Source organism: Drosophila gunungcola, assembly GCF_025200985.1.
Source record: "Drosophila gunungcola strain Sukarami chromosome 2R unlocalized genomic scaffold, Dgunungcola_SK_2 000020F, whole genome shotgun sequence".
Taxonomy (NCBI): Eukaryota; Metazoa; Arthropoda; class Insecta; order Diptera; family Drosophilidae; genus Drosophila; species Drosophila gunungcola.
Window position 1 is genome coordinate 1,034,754 of NW_026453174.1, and position 20,710 is coordinate 1,055,463.

Here is a 20,710-nt window from a genome sequence, read left to right on the forward strand (position 1 = left end):
CCACCAAAAAAGTAAAAATAAAGCCCAAGCCTAAATCAAATAGAGCATAATCTAGTGAGGGGGCATACACTTGATCGTCATCATCACTTGTTTTTGGGACTGGGGGCAGATCAAGAAACGAAAACGAAATGAAAACGAATGCGTGGCACAAATTGAATTTGATTGTTCAAGTAGAGTCGTCGGGTCTCGGTCGGTCTCTGTATCAAATGTAAATCAGAGGCGGGCATCCATCCATCCCCCTGCATTCGCTTTATTCAAATTCAACTCAAAAACAGCTGCTACACTTCATTACCATAAGGTTCGCCTTGGATAGCACTCCCAATTCCCGAGTCCCCAAGCCTCCTCTCGATGGGCATGCAATTTGATGTGTGATTATGCCTTTTTGTTGCTTATCAAAATGAAAATTCAAATTCAACTATAACAGCACATTGTTTACAACGCCCCCGAACCCCTTCGCCCCTTCACCCCTTGGTTGGACCCTAAAAACATCCAAACAAAACCCAATTCAAAGCAACAGCAGCAACATCAACGGCAGCAACACTTGGAGAGCTGCAAAAGTGACACTTCTAAGAGATTAAAGTGACATGTAGTGGTCCGTATATTCAGGCTATATGGCGACGGCTAGCGACGGACTGTCTGACGAAGAGACACCTTCCACCACTCGAAAGTGGGGAAAGTCGAGGGGGAGGGGCAGGGGCAGGGGCATTACGAGTCGAGTGCGAGTATTTGTTGGGCTCCATGCATAGATTAATAAATTATAAGCCGCTTCTCTGAGTCGCTGGAGTCGCTCTGATTACACTCACAGAAAATGGGTGAAAAGCTGGCTTAGGCTCTCTTGAACAAAATCGTGGGGGAGGAATTATATGCCCAAAAGCAGGAAAAATTTGTATTCCAGATCAGATTAATCAAAGGGTTGTTGGGGACCTGAAATATAAGCCTCAGTTAAAACAAATTAAAGAAATTAATTAAAATGATCAATTAGCCATCAAGGCATACGGTTATTTTGATTGCCACAAATGAATTCCAAATAGGAACAAAAAATCATTAGAAAGTCAAAAGTCAGAGAAAAACATATTAATATGTATATATACAAATCATCGTATATAAAAATATATATGTTTCTTATTACATTTTAAGGCTTAGCCCTATCTTGACTGAAAAATCAAAAGGCACATTAATCATATATCTAGATAAATAATTAGATATAATTACAAAATATTTATTTTTATAATTACATTTTAAATGGCTTAGCCCTATCTTGACTGGAAAATCCATAAGCTTGTTCGTCAAAACAACGCTCAATTCAAATTTAGTTATAGTATTACCATTGGTCTACTATGATGTGCCAAAAGCTGAAACTTGTGATCCGTTTTTTGCTGACCATGCACTTGATCAGTGAAGTAAGTAGATCTTATTTTTAACAAGCGTTACATTCTATTACCGGGTTGTTAACTTGAATTTCAGTCAATTTCTCTGGTCGAGCTTAAGAACATAAAGTGTGAATCATTGGATGAGGAATTTAGCACTTTTGACTATTGCTATTTGAAATCTGTGAACCGTTCATACAAGTATTTTTCGCTCAGAGTCAAATTGTTAAAACTCCCAGTAACCAATGCCAAGGTATGTCGCGAAATATTTAAATTAGATTTTGCGAATCCTTAAAATTGTAACCTAGGTTAATGGTGCACTCTACCAACGACTCAATGGATATAAGCCCTTTTTATACAACATAACGGTGGATGCCTGTAAATTCTTCAAGAATCAGAAGTCAAATCCCATTGCCAGTTACTTTTACGATGCTTTTAAAGGATATTCAAACCTAAATCACTCCTGTCCCTACAACGTAAGTAGGCGCATATCACAGAATCCCACAAAAATGTTATCTTTATTTAATGTATTACTTTTAGCATGATCTTGTGCTGGATAAACTTACTGCGGAGTCTTTAAATCATCATTTCACTAAAATTCTACCTTTTCCACAGGCAGAGTACATGGTGCACATGAACTGGATTGCCTATAATATTAACCGAGCTGTCTTTAAAATATATTTTGCATTAACGTAAATTAAATTAGCTATGGGGGCTATCAGTACTTTTCATGAAGAATTTATATGCAAACAGCGTGGCGAGTTTCAGTCAATTGCTCATAAAGAAAACCAAGTTGGTCAAGAACTAAATATTTTGATATTGTCCATCAAAACTGTTTTTAAACATCAATGTTCTAATTTAAAAAGTGGACTTGGATACAAAGAATAAAAATTCTGAATGAGCATTAATTAGTAGTTGGTAATTAGTCTCTGAAGCATTCTAAAGAAATTATTTATTTCTTCTTCAGTTTCTTGCAGTGCACCCTGTTCGCTTTCTTTTCCACTCAGCTCCTGGGGGAAAACGGCAGTCGGTCCCCTGAGCATATGTACACCAGCCTCCATTTGGATCCCCTTTCCATCCGATTTTCCTCCGCCGCCCCCGCATCAGAATGTGAACGTGAATGTGAATGTGGAGCAATTAATGTTTGTGTTTTGTCATTTCAAGCCCGACATTGCCTTCTTCTTGATGGGGATGCTGTTTTTGTTGTTCTTACATTTTATGCGCATAATTAAGTCGGTGTATCCGTAAAAGTATGCGACACTTCCGGCTTGGACAACTGTCCCTATTGGAGCTGTGTGCTTTGTGCTGCCTTTTCCTCTGATTTTATTATTTTTTTCCCCGGCTTGTTCATTATAATACAATTCATTGAGCATTTGGACCTCGGAACTCTTTCTTTTCGACATGTTTCTTAGCATGACATTATTGGGGAGAGGGGGTGGGAAACTAAAAATTAACCTGCGGAAATGCCAAAGCACGAAAAAAGAAAGATGATGATCAGCATGGAGAATCGCTGAGAAGGAAATTGGGAAAATATTTTGATGTGTGCTGTAAATTGTCGATTATATCGCCAGTCCCACATCAAGAAAAACAATTTCGATTATCTACGCTTGAAATTATCAGTTACATTTGACAGATCTTTCCTGTTCTCGGACCGTAATTGTTTCTCTTTTTGATGATAATTACCATTTAGATCCTCTGTGTAATATAATTATGGGTCTTTCTCGATTTTGACATTTCGTCTCTGCTTAATATCATTTTTTAACATTTTATAGATCCATAATCGTTGGATACTTGAGCACTAATTGAGGGTCTCATGTCTGGGCATTCGAATTGGCTTGCCCCACAAAGCTATCTGAACATCTAAAAATACTTATACGATTTGGGTGAACCTGTTTCAGGGAGTGGGCACAAATTCCGAATAGTTGTCTGGTCTTCATCTTCATCTCCCAACTCCATCTGATATATTGATTGTTTGCACTTTGTTTTTTCCCGTTTCTGCTTCGTCAACAATTTCCCCGTATTTATTGTGATTTTCTGTTTTTTTCTGCTCCCATTGATTAAGACCCCCTGACATTTACTCCATCTGCAGCTCGACATGTTTAACTTTGGCCACGCTGACTTCAGCCTAATCCCTCGGTGGGCCGGGCGGGAGGAGAACTTTGATATGGCTTATCTCTGTGGTTCGGGCAGAGTACCAGGGCAGAGCGATTTTGACACATGTCATAGGCAATGGACAAACAGAGTAGTCCACCTCCCCAAGAGGGATTCGCTCCACACTAACCACTCTCCACTTCTCGTGTAAGCCTCAAAAAAACAAATCACTCGAGGGCAACCCCTACATCTGGTCGCGCTGGCCCCACACTCCCCAGTGGCATTATTTGAATTAAGTGCATACTTAAGCGTAATTTATTGGAAAATCCACAAGAGCCTCCAGGCGACTCTCGGCGGATTGAGCTGAGCTGGGCGCCTCCTCCATCTACCATAAATCTATTGTTTCAGTTGGTGCGAGGTCGCGTCATTAATCTGCAGACGACTCTCTTAGTCCAGTCTGAGATTTCTGAGCAGCAGATGACATTCTATCTATGTGTCTCGGGCTTTGTTTGTGCCCTGCTGCCGGGCTCTATTTGAATAGTTCTCGGGCAAATGTCTCACTCTTCCGATCCGATCCGCTCATCTTATCTCCTGGTGTCAGACCAAATGGCAGTAAAAAGAGTGGAGAGTGTGGTGCTCGGGGAGGAAAACTCGTTAGAGTTAGTACAATGTGCGGGTGGGTTGTTTATTAGGCTAAGGATTTTCTGCAAACGACATAGATTCCATTTAAAATGCCAAGTGTCCATTTTAAAACCATGTTAACGGTCATTATTTATGCATTAAAATAACCTTTTCTGCTCATAATAATAAATGGAATAATCATCAAATCACTGTATTGGGCCAAAATATACTATTTATGTGCTGAACGAGCATTGAATTTTAATTCAACACACATTTTAATTACTTCTAAATAAATATTTATGCCAAAATTGGCACAGATATGCAAGGATTTTAATTTATTTGTTTAACTGGAAATGTGGGTGAAATTATAATCTTTTGTTGACCCATAAGAGAAAATATTCAACACATTTCTAGTCAAATATTAGTTTTAATTTCTGTCAGCTCGGAATATGTGTTAAGTAATGGTTTATTTAACTAGAATTCTAATTGGAAATTTTCCTTGTTTCCTCGTTGCCATTTATTTTGCAAACACACATCACTTTCTGGTTATAACTCTCTGCTAAATTGATATTGAGTGCTTTGAATTCTTCTTGGTATCAAATTATTGTTGTTTTCCTGGCTAAGCTTAATTCGTTGCCACTCTAGACCAACGTCCACTGGCCAGTTTTGGTTCGACTTCAAACCGGGCTTCTTACTGCGTCTACTCCCCGGATTTTTAGGCTTCCACTTCTTGGGCAAAAGAAGAACGAGTTATTGGCATGCATTGAATTTGCTTCGGAATTTGTTGGGTTCTAGGAGGCGATTGAGGGCCGTGAGGGCCGTGAGGAGGAGTAGTCGAGCAAAAGAGTAGACAATCAGTGGCATGTATAGAATTTCACTGATTTATGTTTCATATAAGCCGACTATGAGGCTGAGATTCCCTCAAGGCAGCAGGAGCGTGGCATAACCGAAGGATGAGCAGGATGAGCTGCACGATGGAGGAGCAATTCTCCGGTCGGGTGACAATGCAGTGATTACATCTTTTGAGCATACATATATGTACATATACACACGCCCGCAATTTCCGTGATGTGAAAGGCATGCCTTTGCTGCCGCTCAAAAAATATTTCCTCAGCTTCGTAAGGAAAACGAGGGGCTATATGATAAATTTTTGATTAAAGGCCCCCATGCCTGGCCTGATGGGTCTACTTCTACCCCCTCAACTTCCATCTTCATGTGCGTGTAATATGCATTCCGTTTGTGTGCAGAGCTTGCTCAAATTACGTTTGACATCCAATTGAGTTTAAGTTGATTGCCAGTTAAGTGAAACAGAGAAATATATATGAACATTGGGGAAAGCGATTTTTGACAGCTCAACGCTGATTACTGATTACTCCAGTTATCCAATAACCGAAGATTCCACTTGGTAGTCAGAATCAATCGCGGCTGTCATTTATCCAAATGTTAATTTAAACAATTAATATCCAGTAGCTGCGAGCGCGCGGGATGATGGAATTGCTTAAACATGTCAATTTGCAAATTAAGTACACAACATGACAGACCAGCAGCGAAAGAGATGGCAAGACAGCGAGCGAAAGAGATGGCAGACCACACAGAGCCAAATATAGATCGAATCTGAATAGTTAGGCTGGGGACTGTAAATGAAGACTGGCACTTGAGAGGGCAGAGCGAAGAAACGAAGGGAGCAGAGGGTCATTAGAAACCAGAGATTTAATTGGGCCAGAGTGCTCTTAATATGATTTGTGAGTTCCCCAGAGGAATCGAAAAGCGGAAGCCCTGAGATTACGTATGCGAGTAATTACTAGATCAGCTTCCAGATAGCATAGTTCCTCAGTTCTGGTAGGTTAGGGCTCATTCCAAGTCTAATGTATAAGCCGAAGATCTCGTCATTTTTGCCCAGAGGAAAGATATGATTCCATATATGGTGATATAAGAACAGAGTTCTGTAAAATATGATTTATGATTTATCCCTAGCCACATAAGAGAGCGGAATCGAGTAATTACTCATTTGGTAGGTTAAAGTAATTATTATTATGCATACCATTTTCTATTTCACTTTGTATCATTTAAATACCAATGTTCCTGAGTACTGATAGGATAGCCCAATATAACCGTTAGAAATGTAATGCTTATCCAAAAGAAAACTCTTTTCTACAGTATTTCTTATGTTTACTTGTTGATTGGGAACATTCGCTGAGAAAAACATACCATATGCTATCCAAACAACTGATAATTGTAGTTTTCTGAAGGTGATTAGTGGCCGTAGCTACCGCTCATTCCGACAGGTGTTTCAAGGCATGGTTTTTCTTCCTCTATCGAAAAAAGAGGAGCTAATTTGTGGCCAGGCCATATATCATGGCATTATAACTCAACTGTCGTGAGTTTCCGTACGTCCAACTTCTGCCACTTCTTTTACAATATATATGTAGTTTTAAGTGAAATAAATATACACCGCAAGCGCGGTGCTATGCTTATATTTAAACGCTCGCAGTCAACGGCAATTTCCTGCTGTTGCCGGCGATGTCTTGCCGAATTTATAGATAATTTTTCATGATTTTCCCGACACATTCTTTCCCAATCTCGTTGCAGATGCGCTCAGCAGGTCGCTGCGATGCCTTCGAGCTGGTGCTGCCGGCGATGCTGATGATGATGAAGTTGCAGTTGCTGCCGCTCTCGCTCCGCTTTAGCTGCTGACAGCCAAGTGCAGTATCCGAAAGATACCACCAGATACCCGAAACAAAGGAAAGGAAAAGTGCGTTTCCTGCTACCTAACTTGTGCGGGGAGTTCTACCTACGTCGCTGCGGATTCTACCTACGATTTCCCTACGTCGTAGGGAGTTACAAAAAGAGAGTAGCTCGCTACTCGCTACTCGATACTTTTCGAGCGTTGAGCGACAAGACAGCTGCCAGTTGCTCAGTTTGGTCAAGAAGCGCGTTCGCGACGGCTGCAAAAGAGCGTACCGCTTTAGGAAAATAGGAAATACACCTCCTTCTCCTTTAACGCTTCGAATCGAATCGCACCAAAGGATTTACAGTGAAACCAAAACCAGTGAAGTGAAGTGAAAGTGCCGGCAATCCTTTCTCCCCGCCAAACATTTACTCAGTGGTGATTGCTGTTGACAAAGTGGATTGTCATTCGGGGGACACCACTTTCAATTAGGCACGTTGCCGCTGCCGCTGCTTCATAAATGTGCCACAATGGCCGCGCCGTCCAGGACGACGTCGATGCCACCACCCTTCCGGCTCCAGCTTCGGCTCCGGCCCCGGCTACTGATACCCCTACTACTGCTGCAGCTGCTCCTGCGCCATGATGCGGTGGTCCATGCGGAGCCGTACTCGGGCGGATTCGGCAGCTCAGCGGTGTCCAGCGGAGGCCTGGGCTCAGTGGGCATACACATACCCGGCGGCGGAGTGGGCGTCATCACGGAAGCCCGCTGCCCAAGGGTCTGCTCCTGCACAGGATTAAACGTTGACTGCTCGCACCGGGGACTCACCTCGGTGCCCAGGAAAATCTCAGCGGACGTGGAGCGACTGTGAGTATTAAGGAAATAAATATACCATTGAATTGGGGATAGGATTTGCTTGAGATAAGGTGGGAACCTAATGCCTAATGAAGTCTAGAGCTCGAAATTACATCTTCATGTCCAACAGTTTTCTAACCAAAGCAATTCATTAAAGACATTTATAGCAACAATTACTTAGTTTCAAGTTCAAGTTTGATAATACAAATCATATTTATTAGCTCTTAAATGTTCATTATATGCTATTTCTAAAAGGAAACTAAATTTGTTTAAGATAAAATAGCCACCAGCTTATCCTTAAAATGATTAAATGCCTAATGATGGACAGACATCTAAACTACCTTCATACTTAAAAGTTTTTTATTTAATACATTTCACTCAACAATTTTTTAGTTTACAGAACTAACAATTGATCATACAAATCAAGTTTATTTGCTCTTAAACTCTTATAACTTTTCATTCTGCACCCATAAAATTCTTGCATTTATTACAACTTAAAAATCACTTTGAAATGTGAATACTGTTTGCAGCATTCAACTACCACTCCCCTTCAAATGCAGCCATAAATCAATATTTAATTCACAATTATATTGAAATTCCGTTATGCAAACAATCTGAGCAGACGTAAAACCAACAGAAAGACACACTTCCCCCATGGGACAACAAAGACTTCCCGTCCGTTGTCGTCGTCCATATCGATACTTGCCATTTCGATTCGTTTAGTTAGGACCTCTATTCAGATACTTCCTTCTGGGCAGTCAGTCGGTCCAGTGCATGACAAATTCCAATTATGGAAGCGCCCCTTACTTCTTCCTTGGCTGGCCATTTGTTCAAACATTGGGCACACTCTATTAAAATAATAAAGCCCGCTGCTGGCCGGGATTGTTCCGATTTGTATTTATTTTAAAATCAGCATAGGCAAACAACAGCAGCGGTTCAGGGTTTGCTAGGATTGCTAGTGTGGGGAAATAAATAAAGCCGTGACCATGTCGTCGTGTTGTCGATAGCGATAAAGGAAATGGAAAAGGGTCCCGAGGGTCCAGCTCACAGGTCCAGCACAAAAAGAGAGCTGTTCCTTCTGCGAGCTGCTTACATTAAATCGCCATTAAGTTTATTAATTGTCGCCGAAGGAGCCGCCGCATAAGCGCATCAGTGGCCAGGCGGCAATAATTGTTGCATGTTGCCGTTGTCGTTGCCATTGCCGAGAGGAATGCATTAAGCCAATGTGGTTGTGACTGTGACTGCGACTGCGATTCTGCTAACCGTTCCGACTGCATTTTCAGGTCCAGCTCCATCTCCGTCTCTGTCTATCGCTCACAGTCGCCACATAAATTAACGCGCCGGCAATTAGCAAGTGTATGCAAAATACCACCCCCCACCGTCCACCTCTCAACTCCAACCTCGGCGGCCTCAAAAGCCTGCTGCCGTGGCTGCAGTTTTTCTACATAAATTAATAACAGATATCAGCAGCGGCACCAGCAGCAGCAGCAGCGGCATTAACGTTATAGCATTATAGCCCAGTTATAAGCAGTCAGGCAGGCAGGCCAACTCGGTTGCAAGTTGGCTGTGGCAACGGCGCTCAGGGACACATTTGGCTGCTGTTGTTTGCGCTCTTTTATTTTATTTTATTTAATTTTTTCTGTGTTTATTCGCTTTTAATGCTGAATACAGAGAGTAATATAAAACACAGAAACACACAGAGCGCAGTGAGCCAACAGAAACAGAAAACATATCAACATGCACGACATATTTGCATTTTAAAATAGAGAACCGAACCCAACTGAACCGGGCACGATATTAAAGTGTAGGGAGCCTCAGGGCCCCCGGAAAAATATATGTATTTGCCATTTTGAGTGACATTCCATTGGGCGAGATGAGAATCCAATCCGAGTGTCAAAGTGCGCCAGAGAATGTGTCAAGAGTCTTAGGCAGAGCTTAGGAGGGTCTGTAAAAGAATCAAAATAAAGCGGCCGCCAGGCGAGGATGTGATGGAAAGGCTCTTGGGGGAATTATGATTTCAACAGATTAGGCAGAAGCGGGGGAATTATTTCCCAAAGCCATCAAAGAGAGACTCTAAAGGTGGAAAATACTTTTGTTTCAGTGAAATTGAATACAGTCGAGACGCTCACTAAGTCGCATTGTCTGTGGCACGTACATAAACATATATTCGAGGAAGTTCTCAAATTTCTTTATAATTAAATCACTTCTATTTTTGGCATGATTATCAGAGCTATTGAAATCTCCTTCATTAATGTTTTCAACACAATATCTACATCATAAATTAACGGGTTCGAACTTTAATATCTCGAATTTCCCTAACTCAATATTATTACAGTTATGTTTTAATTTCACTACAAGTTCTTGAATTAAAGTCGAACTGCTATATCTTGAATTTAGCTAAAAATGGATTTCAATTAATTATAAATATACTATAGCATTACATATATCGTCGAACTGGTTAAAAAATAAAGCAGTATATACAAAGTTGAACTTCGATAAATACAATTTCAATGATTCGAACTTATTTTAGTAAGGAAAGTTTTATTGTTGTTAAGTCATAGGTCTTACTATACAAATTCTTAGAAATCTCCTTCAATAGCTTTTTAAATTCGATTTTAATGAAATAGTTTCGCGGATTCAATGGTTTCTAAATACCCGGTCCAGCCTTGACACACCCTAGTGCTGGATTGGGCAAAACTGAACAGAACCTTCTAACCCGGCATACAAGCATACATCAAATATTGAACATGCCCACAACTATTGGGCCTGTCAATGTGCACCGAAAGAGCTGGCGAACGTTCGAATATATGTGTAGAGGAGCCCGAACAAAAAAACAATGGCAAATGCAAACTGGGGCTCTGGCTCTGGCAAATTGTGTTCTTCACCCCCTTTTTTCGACGCCCCCGCTCATGTCATTGCCGTTTAATTACAAAGGCCCCGAGCGGAGAAAGACCCCGAAGAGAAGAAGAGCCAGCCGGAATAGAAGAGTTCTAAGCTGACAGGCTGCCAGTCACCCACACAGTTGATTCAATTGACACGACAGCATTTTTGCATATCTAATTTGTGGAAAAGGGGGGCACAAGGTGGCCTCTAACACCTGAGGACGACTAATTTATAACTGAAGTAGCTGTGGCAGTGGCAGCTGCTTTTGATGTTGTTCCTCAGTTCTTCGGTTCGGAACACTGAATAGGGAAGCCAGGCAACCCGGCCACAAAAGAGCAAACCCCAAGATGGCACCTAATTGGCAGCGCGCGGAGGGCGAAAACCAACAAAAGGCTTTTATATTGGGCCCCACACGCATCTAATGAAGTTAAATGTTTAATTATAAGCCAGGGAAAACGGCAAAAATTATGCATACGACCAACCGACCAACCGACCATTCCAACCAAAAGTGATTTAAACAAATTACATAAAAAGCAGCGCCAGAAGCGTTTGAAAAATGTTTGGCAATTAGACGGCGACGAGCAAGGGACTTTTGTTTTTATTTTTACACCAACAAAGGCAAAACAAAGCTTTATTGGAAATCTTGCTCGACTATCTGATGTTGTTAAAGCTGCAGAGGGAAAAAACTCAGATATTTTATGGATGTGAAAAGACTGTTCTTTGAAAACCAATATTTGTTTAAAAGGTGTTTTATGAAATACATAAATAACCTATAATAAAGGATTTTTCAAGCCTGTATGTAAAGCTATCTCACACAAGTTTAGATCTTTGGATTTTATAAAATAATATTCAATTTGAAATCGTTAAGCCATCATAGAAATGAGATATTGATCAGGATTTTTCCGCGTGTAGTTACTATGGCTGGTCGTCTGTAATCAGTGGGATCTGAGCCTGAGATGCCCACATCTCAAAGAGATATTAAGCTCATTAAAAAGACGTGTATGTGTGGAGAGCATGGGTGAACTGCTGATGCTGAGGCTGAGGAGCAGGCTTCTTACTCTTCGTCGGCAACTTGATGCGAGATTCATTAAGGCCTTAGCCGCACAGAAAATATTTTACGTTTGGGTCGCCGAAGGTCTTCCTACCTGTTGTTCGGGCCTCGGATACCCACTACCCAGACTAACCAGACTACTCCAGCTTGAACCTTACTCAAAAAGTGAGCAGCTGAGACCAACTTGTTGTTGGTGGCTGGTGGCTGCCTGTATGATTGTATGATTGTATGTAGATGTAGATGGTTGCGCATGCGCACACGGTTAAGTTAAGTCTTTTGTATCTGCTTCTCGGTTGCATTTCATTGTTATGACATCTACAGGTAACAAATTTTCTGTTTTTCTGTCTGTCCGAGAAACGAGTTCTGGCTGCGTTGAGTATCGTCCCGGTGCCGTGTTCAATGATTAAATATCATATTTTCGTTATCAGCAACAAGCAGCAGAAATCTTTTACTCTTTCTCGCTGGAGCCCCCATTGGTTTTCCCTTTGGCAGCTGCATTCATATCTCAGATGGCTGTTGTCTTCTTGTCTTACAAGCAATTAAAAAAAATTATCGCCTGTCTTGGGTTGCATCCTCCTTGCTTGCTCTCCAACTTGCAACATAATTAATGCAATTTTTGTAATCGTAATTTCTTTATCTACATTCGCAGCGAGTTGCAGGGCAATAATTTGACCGTGATATACGAGACGGATTTCCAGCGGTTGACCAAGCTGCGAATGCTGTAAGTTAAATGATGGTACATTAAATCGAAATTGCGCGATTAACTCTTCGTATTTCCACAGCCAACTAACGGACAATCAAATCCACACCATCGAGAGGAATTCCTTCCAAGACTTGGTCTCATTAGAGCGACTGTAAGTAGCCCCACTACTTTATGCTATCACTCGTTTTTTACCAATGCTAGTTGCATGAAATATTTTTGAATATTTGAACTCACTACTAACCAATTTTTGACGATCTCCACCTCGGATCTTAATCAATTCATATTTTCTTAGACCTAGAATATAGCTAGCGTGCAAATTGAATTTAGCTTGATGCCAGATTTAGTTTCGATTGCTAACATTTTGTATCTGATTCCGTTTTCGTTCTTGTTTATTTTTATATTGCATATCTCTACCGTTCTTTGTCTCTCTCTGCTTTCGTTACGTTTCGTTTTGCGTACCTAATATGCTCGTCTCTACACCAAAAACCAAACCAAACCAAAATCGAAATCAAAATCAAAACCAAAACCAACACACCAAAAAAAAAACAAATCCAACATTGTAACCAATCAGACGCCTAAACAACAATCGATTAAAGGCAATTCCTGAAAACTTAGTGACAAGTTCAGCGAGTCTTTTGCGATTGTAAGTAAACTCCAAAGTAGCCGATAGTAGTCGACACTAGTAGTCAAGTCTACTTCGTTCGTTGGCTCACTTACTTATGGTTTTATCGATCCCTAGGGACATCTCCAACAATGTCATCGTCACGGTGGGAAGACGCGTCTTCAAGGGCGCCCAATCGCTGCGAAGTCTTCAGCTGGACAACAACCAGATCACCTGTTTGGATGAACACGCCTTCAAGGGATTGGTCGAGCTGGAGATACTGTGAGTACTTTTATTTTACTACCAGGAACCAAAGTGAAGGGCCAGAATAACCAAATTAGCAAGCCAGTCAATGGAACTGCGCACCAATCAAGCCGAGTAATTAATCAATGATTTTTAGTGCCTTTTGTTAATCAATCAAACGGGAATTAGTCAATGAATTAAAAATCAATCAGTTAATTCTCTGCCCAAATTACATAATAAATGGCTAAGCTTAGTGGCCAGATAAACCAATCGCAGCCGAAATGGAGCTCATATATCAACTGATTAGAAGGGAGTGAGTAGACCACGACCAAATTGATAAATGGCAATTGGTGGTGTAACAGTTTAACAGTTTGGCAAGTGAGTGTAAATCGGGGTTTAGCTTAAATTATTTATTAATAAAGGATTTATATGGAAAGCAAAAACAAATTAATTCTTATGATTAATTAAGAAGGCACAATAAAAAATATTTTTCAACAAGGATACCAAACTAGGTCACATTAATTCCAAACCAATGCCATTTTAAAGTGGCATAGCTATAAAGGTTTGTGCTTTAATTTTGCAAGAATCTGCATTTACATCTTGGCTTGTAATTTCGCGTCTTTGAGTTGAGTTAGTTGTAGGAATTTTAAGAAAATTAAGTGGGTTTGATATATAAACTACGAAATGCGATAAAGACTAACAAATTTAACTAAGTTTTGTCATTTACATATGATATTTAAATTTAACAGTTACTAAAGCATGTTTGATGATAAGAAGCAGCAACTAAAGTGAGATTCGATTTAAAATAAATCTAGAATAAATAAAAATGTTGTACTTAATTAATACAAATAAATATTAAAGTAAACTTATTAGGAAACTAGTTAATATAAAAATATAAAGTATATTAAATTCCCTGTTAATAAAAGAATAGTATAGGAAACTAATCAAATAACAAGTCACTTCCATTTATGAACCAGGAAATGCGATGGATGCTAAGAAATTTAATTAAATTTCGATCGGCACTCGATCTGTGCTGTTTTGGCCATGCCCAACCCCTAGAGCCATAACCATAACTGGCCTATAGATATAGTTGGCTGATAAGGCCGGATCATCTCAGTACAGAACTGACCATCTCTCCATCCTTATTTTGCAGCACGCTGAACAACAACAACCTGACGTCGCTGCCGCACAACATCTTTGGCGGACTGGGGCGTCTGCGGGCGCTCCGCCTGTCGGACAATCCGTTCGCCTGCGACTGCCATCTGTCCTGGTTGTCGCGGTTCCTCCGCAGCGCCACCCGCCTGGCGCCCTACACCCGCTGCCAGTCACCGTCGCAGCTGAAGGGCCAAAACGTGGCGGACCTGCACGACCAGGAGTTCAAATGCTCGGGTATGTAATGGCCGATGTGCAACATGTTGTGGCAGCTTCCACTCCCTCATAACGCTACCAAAAATGGGCAACATTTGGCCGCTACTCCCCCGCCTCAGTAATCCAACCAGCCGTTCCATAGACGAAATTAATTAGTTTTTTATGCCAAAGCGAGAGGAAAACAAAGCATTGCGGTTATAAATCATAAGCAGTCATATGGGCACGCCCCTGTTGCCTCGAACGCCCTCGAACGCCCACGAACCAACCACCATCAGCACCACAATATCTGGCGAGAACCACTTGGTGCTTTGGTGGCTTCATCCATTTTGGCGGTTATCCCCCCATTTTTTCCACCAGCAGCCAGGTCGTGTGTTTGCCAAAACGTTTAACGCCGTCGAAATCATTGCCTGGTGTTTGTGTTTTTTGGCTTCTCCGCTTTCCGAAAGATGCCAGTGCCGATGCAGATGCTCAGCGAAGGCTTGCGACTTCAGCAGGAGACGGGAATGGAGACGGGAATGGAGATGAAGATGAAGATGGAGCTGCGGGCCAAGTGAATGGGAAGTGGCCAAAACGAAAACGAAGACTGAGCGTGAAGCGCTCAATGAAGCGGAAAATGCGCCTTAAAACGATGCAGCCATGAAACGAGTTTCTTGGCTCAACCATTTCTGCTGAATGGTTAGGGTATATCGCATTGTTTTGCGTTGTGGTTGATTTTTGTGGGGAGCCTATAATCGATATGAGTATGCAGATGAGATGTGGAATAACCCGTGTCAAGTTGGATAAAACTTTGGTGCCTATAATGATGGGAACTGGAGTCTTATGATAAATAACATTTCTGAGAATATGTCCTAGTTTAAGAAACTTGATAAATAGATTGATAGCTTGGGTATAGTTTGTCCTTTTGTCCTAAGAATTTATCTTATAATATATATTTTAGGGCCCTTTAGTTCTTTAATTTTGATCTCAGATTTCTTCAAGCATATTTGCTTAACGAAAGCGTATTCACACTTCTACCTTTCCACTTGACTGCTCTATAATTCCTTGCTTGTTTGACTTTCGTTTTGGATGAAATGCTATGGAATTATATGGGTAAACATTTATGACCAGCGGCTGGTTATAGTTGCACCTCCCCAAACCCATTTCCCCAGCCTCCCTCACCTCCTTCACCCCCTTTTTGTACAGCCACTGAAGCGAAGAGTTGTGCAGTAGCATTGATAATTATGCTACTGCTGGTTGAAAAAAGCGAGCCAGATCCAAATCGGATGCTAGTTTTGCCAGCTACCGGAGCTGGTTAATGCCAGCGAGCGACTTATCCCGATCTCCATATCAACCATATTGTTTGTCCATCAGGTCTGACGGAGCACGCACCGATGGAATGCGGGGCGGAGAACAGCTGTCCGCACCCATGTCGCTGTGCGGACGGGATCGTCGATTGCCGTGAGAAGAGTCTGACCAGCGTACCCGTCACCTTGCCCGACGACACCACCGAGCTGTAAGTGTGGCCCTGATTTTCGATGGGTAGTCCTCCCCGCTAACTCCCTTCCTTTCTTTCTCTTCCAACACTCTAATTTAAACAGCCGCCTCGAGCAGAACTTCATTACGGAACTGCCGCCGAAATCGTTCTCGAGCTTTCGACGCTTGCGACGCATCGACCTGTCCAACAACAACATCTCCCGGATTGCCCACGATGCCCTGAGCGGACTGAAGCAGCTAACCACTCTGTAAGTAGATAATGCCCCTTGGCGGAGGTGGTGTTGCCACTTTACTGCTCGGCAGGCAGTGCAACAAGTAGCCATTGCAGAACAAAATGTGCACTCACTTGAGCTGCCCTGCACTGAGGGGGAAACTCACCTGAACCGAGCACTGCATGCATTGCTCGAGGGGAACGGGGGCAAGAGGTGCCTTTGGGCCGGGCCAGAAGCAAGCTAATCGGCCCACGCTAAGCGTTCCTGCCAGCTCACACCGCAAGGCATCGGCTTACCTGTGCGAGCCTCCCTTGGCTGACACCCAGCTCCTCCTCCTCCTCCTCCACCTCATCCCCCTCCTCGACGAGGATGTGTGTGCGACGGAGCTGGAAACGTGACACGGACTTAATTAATGCTAGCCACATTAAAAGGGATTTAATTTCTGCATTTTTCAGTAGGTGACTTGTTTTGGGAGAGTGCTTCTGTACAATTTAATATCCTGTCAGGAGGGACAAGTGAATTTAAGAGAGTGTTTTACTTCAAATTTGTCCCGAATGCTCTAAGAGATTAAGTTATTAATTGTATCAGGCTTATGATGGGATTATAAGTGTAATTTGTTCGGATAATTCTTGAGCTTATTTGAATATTAATGAGTAATTTATAAAATAAATGTAGTTAATGAAGGAAAGCTCTGAAATTAAACTAGAAATATAGGTCTTAAATGTTAAAACTCTAAGAATAAAGCTTTAGCAGGTTGAATTAAAGCATTATTTTTGGTTACTGAATGAAACACATAAAATATGTTAGAAAGTAAAGTAATGAATTGTCCATAGGGCTTCCTTAATTTTGAGTATTAGTTTTCACTTACAACTTTGGCGTGTCACGACTTACAGTCGAAGCTCATCTCTCAGTATTTCAGTGCCAAACAAACCAGTTGCCGCCCGCAACAACAAAAACAACAACAGCAACAAGATCAACAAGAGGAATGACAGCAACAACAAGAACAACAAGAACCTAACCACTTTGTCTTGGCCCCGCAGAGTGATTTTTATTTTTTGTAATTTTTTGTGCCACCTCCTGGCGGGGCTTGTGTTTTGCTTTCTGTATATTTTTGCTCGCTTCTTTCGAGCTTTGTTAACATTCGTCGTGTGTTCTATTTGTGTTCTTTTCCATGTCGGCTCCACCTTCATATCCACCTCCACCTCCACCCATTGTGGCATCGTGTGGCATCATCCCATCAGCGTGCTGTACGGCAATAAAATAAAGGATTTACCCTCGGGCGTGTTCAAAGGACTCGGCTCGCTGCAGCTGCTGCTGCTGAACGCCAACGAGATCTCGTGCATACGCAAGGATGCCTTTCGCGACCTGCACAGTCTGAGCCTGCTCTCCCTGTACGACAACAACATCCAGTCGCTGGCTAATGGCACATTCGACGCCATGAAGAGCATCAAAACGGTGTAAGTACATGGAGTCCCACCCCGCCTCTAGAACGCCCACCAGCCCACCATCCCACCATCCACATCCACACTCGAGTGAGGAACATGGGATCCCATCTTGAATGGAGCAGGCACTTTGGTGTTAAACCTCTGAAGTGCATTTAGTAGTTGCCTTTGACTGAGCGCCCCTCGCGATTCTGCCTGTCTTCCCCATTTTGAGTCCGCTTCGGAGTTCGCGTTGACATTTGTTTAGCAGCAAACAAGAAGCTTCATCTCCTACTCCTCCTGCCCCCAGCATCCAGCATCCAACCAACCAACCATCCATCCATCCATCCAGCCCCTTCTTTGTGAACCGTGAAGACTTTCGGCCCTGCCAGCCAACGAACAAAAGGCGAAGACGCCGAGAAGAATTCTCCTTTTGGCATCGATAAATGTACGTGGCTGCGACTAAAAACTTGGATGGGCGACAGGGTCTGGAGAAATGGGCTGTAGGCCGGGGTTGCCATCAGTACGGGAGCCAGGGGATTTGTATGCTTGAGTGGGTTAAGTATTTGCCAGGGTTGTCAGCTTTCCGGTTAGTTGGTTACGCATGTTTAAGCTGAAACTCAGCTGATCTCAGGACCTAAGCAGTCTTGATATGCTAATGATCACATTATTAAATTGGCACAACAAATTGAAAAAAATTGAAAAAGAGTAAGACCAGAAAAAATTTCTTTAGTTTAAGTTGTAAATGATATTGACATGGAATAAATTCTTTTAAGACGTTTCGTGGCATTGACAAAAGTCCTTAATCAACTATGACTTTTTTGAGAGGGATAACCATTTTTATTAAAGATCTTTCAGTTTTAAAATAAATTTAAATAAATTTTACAGTAATGGTTTGAACTTTAACTGGCATATATTTTTTCAAAGTTGTGGGTATGTGCGCCTTTAAGAAAAATGTTCATTCGTACAAATGTATTATGGCTGGTAAATGCTATCCCACGCTTATGTGCCTCACCCGTTTTATCCCAGAACGCATAAAATGCATTTTAAATAGTTGCCAATAAAATCGATTGAGTTGCGACTAGCTAACAAGCTAAAATAATCTTCAGGGACCTGGCTCTCCGTAACTCAATTGAAAACTGAAAACATTTACCATTTTGTGCGCATTCCCCAACAGTTTGGCAACCCTGTTGGGAATCGCTTTTAAATAGTTGCAAAACAAGAACAACAACAACAACAACAGCCAGCGAGGGAGAACAACAGCGGAAATGTCGTAGCCACAAGGCTGGTGCACTTTTAAGACGTCTCAAGCCTCCTCATACTTCCGTTTGCCTTAGTTTCCCTGAAAACGTCTTGGTATCTGGACCCCAACAACGTCCTGCTGCATAACCATTTCAGCCATTCAGTCGAATGCTCAATGCTACTTTCTTTGCTTACTTTCTTTCCATTTGCGCACGCACACAGACATCTGGCCAAGAATCCTTTCATCTGCGACTGCAATCTGCGCTGGCTGGCCGACTATTTGCACAAAAATCCCATAGAGACGAGTGGAGCCCGCTGCGAGTCACCGAAGCGGATGCATCGTCGTCGGATTGAATCGCTGCGCGAGGAGAAATTCAAATGTAAGACTGCATCCCAGTGTCCTTGTACTTAACCAGCCAACTGAAGCAAACCCCCCCCCCCCCCCCTTCACTCCCACTTCTCAGGCTCCTGGGATGAATTGCGGATGAAGCTGTCCGGCGAGTGCCGCATGGACTCCGACTGTCCGGCGATGTGCCACTGCGAGGGCACCACCGTCGACTGTACGGGCCGGGGTCTGAAGGAGATTCCGCGCGACATTCCCCTGCACACCACCGAGCTGTAAGTCGACTTCCGGATGCCATGTCCAAGCATCCTGCCTCCTGCCTCCTGCATCCCGCCCTCCCCCGCATCCGTAACTCAATATGTTATTTCATTTGGCAGTTTGCTCAACGACAACGAACTGGGACGCATCAGCTCCGATGGCCTCTTCGGGCGGCTGCCGCATCTGGTCAAGCTGGAGCTGAAGCGCAACCAGCTGACTGGGATTGAGCCCAATGCCTTCGAGGGCGCCTCCCACATCCAGGAGCTGCAGCTGGGCGAGAACAAGATCAAGGAGATCTCTAATAAGATGTTTTTGGGCCTGCACCAATTGAAGACGCTGTAAGTATATGCCATACATGTTGGTTTCACTTCTTGTACTAAACTCTCATTCATTATGTTTGGTATTGGAGAACTATAACAGGCTAACTTTGACAAGACAAAGTTTTTATAACCTTGCAGCTATTATAAGCATTAAATATTATATAGAAAACGTTGTCCGGTTGTTATAAAATTAAGACCGTAATACTAAAAAAGTAAGTATTTCTGTATGTTAATAGAAACTCAAGAATCAACAATGTCATTTTTTTTTGTCAAAGATTTTTCCGATTTCTTCTTTGGGAACTAAATGATATAATCGTCGGATCCGACCCATATACTAAATGCAAAGAAAAAAATTGGAAGATTTGTCGACTCTCTTAATGATGATATTAAGAATATATGTTCTTTATAATTGCAAACTTTTGACTATAATTATAATACCTTCTGCAAGGGTATTAAAACGTTTTGTATTAAAGAGCATATAACTTTAACCTTAATTGTAATACAATTATGAAACCCACTTAAACCTGATTTAAACCTGATTACCCTTTAATTAGTGTAGCCACAACCTGTAAACGAGTACCTGACATTACGTAATCTCTTTCCGTTTCAGCAATCTGTACGACAATCAAATCTCGTGCGTTATGCCCGGTTCGTTTGAGCATCTCAACTCGCTGACGTCGCTGTAAGTAACCAGATTCCCAGATTTCCTCCTATCAGAATTCGTTTGCTGCTGTGCGTAGCAATTAAAACTGTGCCAAGTGCTCGGGATGCACTTCAATAGATAAATGATTTGGCTTAAGCATTAATTGCCCAGGAACATCAGCTCCTCGCCTGTGCTCGTAAAATGAGGTTAATGGTTTTGATTGTTCTCCAGTTGAACTCTGATGTCTGATGTCTGATGTGGCTGCTCAGTGTGTTTGGTGTTCTTCATGTGCGCTTCGTCTGCTGCCTTCAAATCAGTTTTGCTTCTCCATGGCAGCAACCAAAAGCAC

At 42.1% G+C, this 20,710-nt stretch overlaps 2 protein-coding genes across 2 annotated transcripts in view; both read left to right on the forward strand.

Moving 5' to 3' along the window:
- LOC128256533 (protein slit) overlaps positions 1–20,710 on the forward strand; it is a 54,851-nt gene that overhangs the window by 24,495 nt on the left and 9,646 nt on the right. The window contains 13 exon segments of the mRNA XM_052986953.1: positions 6,669–7,612; positions 12,184–12,255; positions 12,317–12,388; positions 12,809–12,880; positions 12,977–13,120; positions 14,235–14,470; positions 15,800–15,941; positions 16,027–16,170; positions 17,376–17,591; positions 19,020–19,177; positions 19,262–19,415; positions 19,518–19,736; positions 20,329–20,400. Coding sequence (XP_052842913.1) covers positions 7,278–7,612; positions 12,184–12,255; positions 12,317–12,388; positions 12,809–12,880; positions 12,977–13,120; positions 14,235–14,470; positions 15,800–15,941; positions 16,027–16,170; positions 17,376–17,591; positions 19,020–19,177; positions 19,262–19,415; positions 19,518–19,736; positions 20,329–20,400 — 2,036 coding nt within the window. The 5' untranslated portion in view covers positions 6,669–7,277.
- On the forward strand, positions 1,313–2,291 carry LOC128256539 (uncharacterized). Its single transcript, XM_052986971.1, has 4 exons — positions 1,313–1,400; positions 1,465–1,620; positions 1,676–1,843; positions 1,908–2,291. Exons 1-4 carry the CDS (start codon positions 1,338–1,340, stop codon positions 2,061–2,063), a joined length of 543 nt encoding a protein of 180 aa, XP_052842931.1. The 5' UTR covers positions 1,313–1,337; the 3' UTR covers positions 2,064–2,291.